Source organism: Nesoenas mayeri, assembly GCF_963082525.1.
Source record: "Nesoenas mayeri genome assembly, chromosome: 11".
NCBI classification, from domain to species: domain Eukaryota; kingdom Metazoa; phylum Chordata; class Aves; order Columbiformes; family Columbidae; genus Nesoenas; species Nesoenas mayeri.
Window position 1 is genome coordinate 194,327 of NC_137563.1, and position 9,552 is coordinate 203,878.

At 44.3% G+C, this 9,552-nt stretch overlaps 1 protein-coding gene across 2 annotated transcripts; it reads left to right on the top strand.

The window, feature by feature from the left end:
* Positions 1 to 1,383: 1,383 nt before the first annotated feature.
* RSL24D1 (ribosomal L24 domain containing 1) lies at positions 1,384 to 9,086 on the top strand. Of its 2 annotated transcripts, XM_080350873.1 has the most exons (7): positions 1,411 to 1,525; positions 2,988 to 3,104; positions 3,685 to 3,798; positions 5,873 to 5,945; positions 6,668 to 6,731; positions 7,203 to 7,288; positions 8,682 to 9,086. In XM_080350873.1, the coding sequence occupies exons 2-7, from the start codon at positions 3,084 to 3,086 to the stop codon at positions 8,753 to 8,755; spliced, it is 432 nt and encodes a 143-aa protein (XP_080206999.1). In that variant the 5' UTR covers positions 1,411 to 1,525; positions 2,988 to 3,083; the 3' UTR covers positions 8,756 to 9,086. The 2 variants fall into 2 exon arrangements, with proteins under 2 accessions (XP_080206998.1, XP_080206999.1); XM_080350872.1 differs by lacking the exon at positions 2,988 to 3,104 and having other exon boundaries at positions 1,384 to 1,525.
* Positions 9,087 to 9,552: the final 466 nt, after the last annotated feature.

A 9,552-nucleotide genomic window follows, 5' to 3' on the forward strand; every position in this document is an offset into this window, starting at 1 on the left:
GAACTGTTCTTTTACTTCTGTTAGGAACTTGGACAAGTATATGAATCTTTGTAACACGGGGCTTTGCTAAGAGTTTAAGGTATTGAGTTGTTCGGAGGAACAATTCTTGCTGTGGTAATCTGCATCAAAAATCAAACAGATGAGCCACTCAGTTTGCTGCGAAACCTCTTCTTCCAGCAAGGCTGTTTTTCAGCTGGTTACCTAATTCTGTCTGTGAATAACTGTTAATGGAATAGAAGCACCTATTCTTTTTTGATAATTAATCTGGATTCTGACTCCAGCAACCTTCAATCTATATTGCCTTTTAGACCAGGAATAAGCACTTCAAATCCACCTAACGGTCTGAACTTGAAGAGGAGATTAGCACCTTGATATGAAAAAAAGGAGGGGGGGAAATCCAGTTGTGGGTGCTTGTAGGAGCCAGGAGGTTCAAGCCAAACCCAACCACCCACATTGACAAGTGACGCGTTCTTCCAGAAGCGCTTTCCCGGGGAGGGGCTGCGGTCGGGGTGCGCGTTGCTGCGGGGAAGGTCGGTCCCGCGCTGTGATGGAAGGAGCCTGATGTCCGGCAGGAGCTGTCTCTCCCTGCTCCCGTCCGGTTCGACAGACCGCAGCAGGGCTGCGCCTGGTCTGCCCCGCAGGACCGGAGCCCCGCGTTTCTCCGGTGGGCTCTCTGCCCCCGTGCACGGGGCTCTGGGGGTACCGCTCTGTTTCGGGCTGCTGCTTCGTGCGCTGCGTGACGGGCGGCGCGGCTGTCCATGGCCCGCACAGCTGCGGGAGCTGCGGGAGCCCGGGCCGCCATGGCCCGCACAGCAGCGGGAGCTGCGGGAGCCCGGGCCGCCATGGCCCGCACAGCAGCGGGAGCTGCGGGAGCTGCGGGAGCTGCGGGAGCCCGGGCCGCCATGGCCCGCACAGCAGCGGGAGCTGCGGGAGCTGCGGGAGCCCGGGCCGCCATGGCCCGCACAGCTGCGGGAGCTGCGGGAGCCCGGGCCGCCATGGCCCGCACAGCAGCGGGAGCTGCGGGAGCTGCGGGAGCCCGGGCCGCCATGGCCCGCACAGCAGCGGGAGCTGCGGGAGCTGCGGGAGCTGCGGGAGCTGCGGGAGCCCGGGCCGCCATGGCCCGCACAGCAGCGGGAGCTGCGGGAGCTGCGGGAGCCCGGGCCGCCGTCGCTCCCACGCCCACGGCTCGTGCCGGGCGGGGCTGCCCGCTCGTGCCCGCCCGCGCTCGTGCCCCACGGCCGCGGGGCGGCGCCGCCAGCGTGCTGCACGAGGCCCGCAGAGGCCCCGGCGGCTCCGGCCGGCGCGCGTGTGCGCATGCGTCTGCTCCGCGGCCCTCTGGCGTCCCCCAGCCGGCAGGGGGCGTCGTGGCCGCTCTCCCGGGGGGCGCCCCGCTTCCGGTCAGCTGAGGGTGCCCTTCCGGTGGGGCCTGCGGAGCGGCGCCGCCATGCGCATCGAGAAGTGCTACTTCTGCTCGGGGCCCATCTACCCGGGACACGGCGTCATGTTCGTGCGCAACGACTGCAAGGTACCGCCCGCGGGGAGCGGCGGGCTGGCGCCGGGGCCGGGGCCCGCTCCCCTCGCCGCCTGCCCGGCCGGGCCTGCCCCAGCGGCGGGCGCTCTCGGCCTCCTGGCAGCTCCGAGGGCGCCCGCCCTGCGGGTCCGCGGGTCTCGCCCCACGCGCGTGCCCCGTCTCCGCGCGGTTCGGCCGCAGGCGCTGCCCGAGCCGCCCTTGGCCGCGCCGGGGCGCTGGCCGCGCGGGGCCCGTGGCGGGGCGGCTCCGCAGCCCGCGGCGCCGTGGCCGTCAGCCAGCGCCTGGGATGGATTGTTTGCTTTCGGTTCTCACTAAAAAATTGTATGCTTTGCAGAGCGGTACCAAATCTTCATCCTTTAATCTTCTGACGTTAGGGAAGTGGAGGCTTCAGATTAATAGTGGGTGATCCTAAAGCTTTGAACAATCTCGATTACGCACATTGCGTACCGAAGTTGAATGATTTACGCCTCGGTCATGGCACTCTGCTAAAGGTTGTAACTCACTCAGATATCTGATGCGACTTACCCCGTTGAGGCTGTCACAGCAGGATGTGTATAACACTTTAGGCTTGACGTTATGGTGACAATTTTGTACATAAAATGTTGTGTATAGTTCCCTGTCCTGTGCTGTACTGCATATCACTGCTGTAGGGCATCGGAGACCCCAGCGTGAAACGAAGCTTAAACAAATACTTGCTTGCCATGCTTGTACATCAGAACGAATACAGCCTCAACCGTGGCGCTCGTCTGAGTCACAGCTTGCGGGAGCTTGGGGGTGGATGTCAACTGACGCGGTTCCAGTTACTAGAAAACGGCCACAAGATGTGTGGTGGTTTCGTGTGTTCTGTTGTTGTTGTTTGTGTTTGGTGGTGGTTTTTTGGTTTTGTTTTTTGTTTTTTTAAGTAGTGAAATAGCAGGTTAGTTGTGAACAGGTAATGTGTGAACGAGCAAAACATAATGACAGATTTGTCCGAGTGAAAGTGAAAAAACTAGTAGAAGAATGTAAAAAAAGTATTCAAAGATGGTTACCTTTACTAGAGGTTTCACATTTTCTATTTGTTTTCTTTAGAAGTGACTGTTAGATGGGAAGGAGAGCATAGTTGAAGAAAAATAGATTTTCGAAACCTCCTGGATAACAAATGTAATTTTGGGTATTTTTAGTAAAGTTTCAGCTCTGCTCTGTATACCAGACAGCCCAGGATAGTTCAAAGAGATGCACAAATTTAGGGAAGATTAAGAACTGTAAATAGGGATATGATTATGTCTCTTCCCCCGGCCCCTTATTCTACTGCCATCTTGTTGCGTATTCCTGTTGACTAGAAAATATCTGTTGGATTTGGGCCAGTTTGGGATAGGGGGTTGTTCTTTAACATGGCTGTTAGTTACATAATTTTAATACTAATAAAAGTGACATTTCGAGTGTGGATAGTGAATTTTCTTTTACGCATCCTTAACAGGCCTGAAAACATCAGCTGGACAGACATAAGGTGCTTCCACGGCTGCCAGTGGCAGGGGCCCAAAAGAGTCTGACGTTCTGTAGAACGTGGAGGAAAATGGAAGGGGCCGGGGGGAAGGTCAGTTAGGATGTTTTGGCCTGTGCTTTAACAGCTTTCAGTAAATTCAGTCCAGGACTTAACTAATGTGCTTAGGACTGCTGCTGCAGGGTAATCCTGAGGGGTTAAAGCTGCGGTTCAGAAGACAGACTCTTTTTCTCTGTGGGTGCGTGTATTCCATTGAAAAATGTTGTATGAGAGGCATGAGGATTTGTTGTTGTTGTCAAGATGGTACTGTATGTAAAAAGTGCTGACAGGTGTAGAAAATTGTTTATTACAGTACAGGGTTGGTTTTGTTGTTATTTTTGCAGGTGATCATTCTCACAACTTGGTATATTTTATTTATACTCATCTTAATTATAAGTATTTGTGCATGTCCCTGACAGCCGTGAAGATGGCTTTATAATGAAAAAACAAGAATGGTACTTGACATTCTGTTTGTTAATAGCTATATTTGAACTAAAAATATTGAAATTCGAAAGATGAATGTAAGTTTCAATGAGCAGTATTAGAGTAAATTCAGTGTTTGATATCACGCTTGCAGCGAGGCAGGAATAATATGATTTGATGGTAAGCTTTTATTTTCCCCTTATTCTTTAAGGTATTTAGATTCTGCAAATCAAAATGCCACAGAAACTTTAAGAAGAAGCGAAATCCCAGAAAGATGAGATGGACTAAAGCATTCCGGAAAGCAGCTGGCAAAGAATTGACAGTGGTAAGAAGATGAACTGGTTTGCACTTTACACGGGCTGGCTGAAATGGCAGAAATCTCTCCTCTTCCGCTGGCAAGCGGGCTAGGTTAGCTAGCTTAACGCATTATCATTTAATTAGATGGGCAAGGAAGATGGAGTAAGTGGAGAAAAGAGGGATTGTGGAAGAGAATGCGAGAGGTTTCTTGAGCATGAGCTATTCATTTAGCTTGACTATAGCTTGGAATTTCCCATCTTAGCCTCAGTGTGGAAGCTGGTGTATCAGGTGGTTGTGTCAGTAACATGTGCTGGTTCCCAAGTCCCTTTTGTCTATAGATCTCCTGCTGTCTGTGCGTATACATTTGGTAGTTGTATGTCTGCACATCAGATAATCTGGGTTACCAGGTCCCCCAGGAAGCCGTTCTATGTAGACACATAGGGTGGTTACCGTTTGAAGTCTCCTTAAAGTATACAATGTATAGGAAAAGTCCTTGCATAGATACAAATGTTTCAAAACCAGCATACAAGACCTTAAAATAGTTACAATTTCAATACAAAGTTGCTTTCAAGTTGTTTCTTGAATTACGTTTTTGAAAACAAGATCTTTATTTAAAGTTCCTATACACATGTCTAAATAGGTGACAATGTGTTTCAATTTTGAGATATATCTATGTATGCTAAGAATTAAAACAATATATAAATGTAGTGCTTTGTTGTAGTTTGGCTGGTATCCATTCTTTCATAATCCAGCTTTGGGGTGAGTGTCTAAATAGACTTGTGACGCTTGGAAATCCTGTAGTTGGTGAGAAGGTGACAGTTCTTGCTGCTTTAAACAGGTACATTGGACAGAGGTTAAATATATTTATGCGTTTTCCTGGGTCTCAAGGTTTCTTTAGTTTTTACTGACAAAAAAGTTAAGAGGGACAAAGTCTTGCCAGGTGGTTATTCACAAGGCATTTCCACAGGACTGTCTTATTCTCTCACTCGGAGTGATGGAGGAGTCGGTCATTCTGTCCCCTCCTGTTTGGAATTGAAGTGATCCCCTGGGCAGTACGAGGCAGCTGTAGTGCATCTCTGTGCATGTCAGTTACAAGACTGTGATACTTGAACATCTGTGCTCTCACAAGACTGCTTTTTGCTGTTCGTGGTGTGTTCTGATACGGAACAATGCTGGATCTTGTAAATAGGTAAAAGCTGTCTCAGTGTAGGATAAACTGTAGTGAATTGATGTGGTGCTGTGTCATGCTTGGCTGAAAATGAATTTGGGGTAAATAAGAATGACATGTAGATGTGTGTGTGTGATGTGCTCTACAACTTGTATTTTGGATGTTTTGCTGTTCCATGGTGCAAACTAACATTTGTCTGCCTGTGGAGCCTGGCTTGTGAGTGCGTACGTGCCATTTCTACCTGTCCTGTGCAGTCGCTGTCCCTGGAGCTGTCTTTAGCTCAAGTAAAGATTGGCAGCTGATCTAAGAACTCCGCTTTACCGCTACAAAAAAGAACCTGTGGGTAGGTAAAAGTCCTCAGTTAAAGACAGTATAAAGCTAAGTATGCCAAAAAAGATAAAAACCCCAGCTACCCAAATACCACTGAAATATTTCACAATTTCAAATTATTTTATATTGTTTCAATGTTCTTAACATGAAATAGTGGGTTTTTTTGGTTTTTGGGGTTTCTTCAAACCTTTTCAAAATTACAGGCTGTTGAGTAGAACTTATTTGACCTGCATTAAATGCTTTTGACTCTACAAGTTTTCAGTTTAGCCTTCCACCTGTCTAGTCTGCTCTGTTTCCTACGCCACATTGGTTTTCTCTGTTCCTTTTGTCTTGCTAAAAAGAAAATCGCTGAGGGAGACGTTGTACTCAAATAGTTCTCTGCAGACAGTCACTATGGCTTCTGACACTTTGAGGTCAAACACTCCACTTTTTTTCCCTCTAGTTTAGTAATCTCTAAAGGTTGTCACAAGGGAGGAACTGAGATTCTGAGAGGAAAAAAGAAATCACATAAGATTTTAAGTTCTGTCAGTGAATGTTGTAGTAATAATGTATGGATCTAAATACGCTTCTGTATTTAACCTATATTTACTTTTTCTTAATATAGGATAATTCGTTTGAGTTTGAAAAATGTAGAAATGAACCAGTGAAATACCAGAGAGAGTTGTGGAACAAGACTGGTGAGTCATATTAGAAAAAAACCAAAAGATAAAACATAGGGAGTGAACTTATACTCTATGTGAACATGTTTCCAGGAGACTTCTTAGCGTATTGACAGTTTGTAGTGATTGTGTTTGAAATTACTGGAATCATCACCAAATTCTTATATGTGGGGGTAGTTTGAGTAGTGAACAGATGTGGAGTTTCACTTGATTTTACCTTTCTTCAGAAACTGGTTAGGAAATTAGATGCAGCGTTCCTCTGTGGTGAATTATTATCTTCAAAAAACCTTAGTGCTTGTCCAGCTTTTTAAGAGGCTCCCAGTGTAAGCCTTTTACACTGATGCAGTTGTTTCTTTGTTCCTGCTCATTTCACTTCAAGTGTGTTTAATAAATAACTGCTGTAAAATGGGAGAATTACTTATGTCACGTGTGAATGCCAAAAAGGAGAAGGTGGTAACTTGCATCTGACTTCACGTGGAGTAAGAGCCTTTTGTGGTGAAGATTAATTGTAGAAAATATGTGTAGGCAGAAAAGTGGAAGCATAAATAATTTTTAAAATACAGTTGATCATGGTACACAGACTATTCCCTTACCCTGCTCTTTGAAGAAGGAGTAATGTTACATAGTCGAAGAGTTGCCTCCGTTATAGAGGTATCATGGAACACCGGGAGTGTTGCCCTGCAAAATAGCATGTATGTTCAGCTGTAAGTACACCTAAACCAACTTCTTCTTTATTTCAGTTGATGCGATGAAGAGAGTGGAGGAAATAAAGCAAAAACGCCAAGCAAGATTTATTATGAACAGGTGAGCAGAAGTATTTGTATTATGGGAACTCTTGCAAGTATCCGTTAGACAGACAGTCTTTCAGAGAAATGATGACCAAAAGTTTTAAGTGATTGTGTTGTACATACACAGTCATCCAAGTGATGGGGTAAAATAATTGAAGTGGGCTCTACTACGCTAACAAACCAATATGTGTCATTGGCTGTCCAATGAAATGTGGCTTCTGCACACTCCATGATAATAGCTGTATTTCCTTGTTTTAATATGGAGTCTTAGATTTTGGTAGGAGTTTATAATATAGTGCTGGCTTTTTATCTGGCTCTGTATCTATTATGTGCTTGAATTGCTTTTCAAATACTTTTCACCCTTATGTCTTCATAATCTTAGTTATTTTCAGTTGACATACTTTTAGATAAGGATGTGTCATGTATTAAAATAAAAGTATACATCACCTCTTTGAAGGTAATGAAATTTCATTTTCCCCTTCCCCAGATTGAAGAAGAGCAAAGAGTTGCAGAAGGCAGAAGACATCAAGGAAGTCAAACAGAATATTCACCTTCTTCGGGCTCCCCATGCAGGTACGAACTTGCTCTACCTGGTTTGCTTAGGTTAACTTGTGTGTACAATTTAATGATAAATGTCGTCGTTTGTGGGGATTTTTGTATGACTAAATCTGCAGATCAATAATCTCTGTGAACTGCACGTTTGTTAACCAATACATTTCTCTAAATCTTCCTTTTGAATTGATTATTTGAACTTAACAGACTGTACCATGGATTGATACAAAATAGAGCAGTTAAACTCTGCTTGTCAAATTTGTTAGGTAATTGTGAGAGTAGGTTTTTTGTTGTTCACTGCGTATGATGAACCTTACATGAAAACGCTGTTTCTTCAGTGTAAGCCTAACATTTTTTAAAATATTGTGGCAATTTTACAAACTTTCACTAAAATCTGTGTTTAGATGAGATATAATAATGTATATTTTTTTATAAGCGAATTGAGTTTTTCACTTAGAGAAACTTGTTGCTCCTAAATAACTTTCTGGTTTCTGAACTCTGAGAAGCACTAAGCTTGTGTTAGATGATGTTGATAAAAAGGGATTATAAAGATTTATTTTTTTAGATAGTTAGAGTAATGGAGAGAAGTTAAAGTTTCCATGAGCTGTTGTTTTATAGAAATTATAAGTGATTTTGTCTCTGGATGTAGATGTGGCATATTACTAGATGTTAACTAGAAATCTGTTTTATGTTTTTCCTTCCAGTTTGCACTAACTATAGTCTAAGATTTTATAGATGTGAAACAAGGTTTTGGTCAGGATGTATTTAAATTTTGTCTTAATCTGATCCTTGTTTTTTGAGGGAAGAAAAAAAACCCATCTGAATTCAAAGAATAAACCTGAGTGTTTGTTTACTTTGTTTGGCTGCGTTCATGTTAAACGAATGATGCACAGTAGCATGTGGTACAGCACTTTGTTGAACATCAGCAACCTTTTTGGTGTTTTGCTGTTCTTGCTGGATCGTGAAGAGGTCTTTTTGGTGTTATTATTGAGAGTTAACGCTATTGCCGTCCAACACAGCCGTCAGGAGGGCTCAAATCTTTCTGTAAAAACTCATGTGTGAAGGCCATCCGTCTGTTAAAAGTAATGCACTTCTATAGTCCTTTGCGAGGTCCTGCTGGGTATTGCCAGCTTTATCAAAGCTCATCATCCTGGAGATGAAAACGTATTTGATGGCATTTTAGAGTTTTCATAAAACCAGCATGAGCTATTCTGTTAAAACAATTGTACAGTAGTTTTGGATGGTGATAGAGGTTAGCAATAAATACCTGAAAGTGTGATGGGTTGACTCCTAAACCACTCTTTAAGCAATATTTTTCGTCTGTTTCACCTAGAATAGATGTGTATTTTGTTTACAGAACACTCACTGGGGTTTAGAGAGACCTCTTGAACTGAATTTTTTCTTTGCTTTGAAGGCACACCGAAACAGCTGGAGGACAGGATGGTGCAGAAGCTGCAGGAGGATGTGGCTATGGAAGAAGACTCTTAAAATGCTTATATTTTCTATTTCTATCTCTTCAGCAGTTAAGAGTTCCTTACTGCCTCACCTGAAATCCTTCAGAACTGTGCTTAAAGCTGAAGAAAAATACATTTTAAGGAACAGTAGTCAGTTAGAGTTTGAATTATTTTTTATTTTATAAAAAAGATAAGGTGGATGCTGCTTTTGGCAGTGCTTACCATTGTGTAATTTGAGAAAACCCTGTCAGCAGGACGGAGAATATGGCATATTGTTTGGGATACTGTGGGCTTCTTGGAAAGTTACACGCTCTTTCTGGATAACTTTTCCCTGATATTCAAGGAATAAAATATGCTGGCCCTGAGCATTTCTTATTTTGTCTGTTGTTCATTCGTAGTGGCAAAAGCAGATAAAAATCTGCCTTAATGATTACAAGGTGGGGCAGGATGTATTATTTTTTATCAGTCCAGTGCAGCCCAGACTTATTTTCACTCTTGTTATTGGGAAAATGTTTCAGTTTGTTAGGAATACATAGAGTGTTTGGTTTGTCTCCTTTCTAAGTCAGTTTCCGCATTGCAGTTGACAGCTAAGCCTGGCAGAGGTAGCGCTGTAGGCCTGGCTGCTGTTTGGGAAGCAGTAACGGTGATAGCAGCCAGTCTGAGGTTGGACCTGCCATCCTCCTGTCCTACCTGAATTCAGATTTGACATGTCATCAGGCTGGCCGAGACGCTCAATAAATCACACTTCGCACTGGTTTTGCCTAACGTGGGATTATATTGATAGAAAAGGAGATCATGTTAAAGCATAGATGTCTTGCATATTGTGGTGGG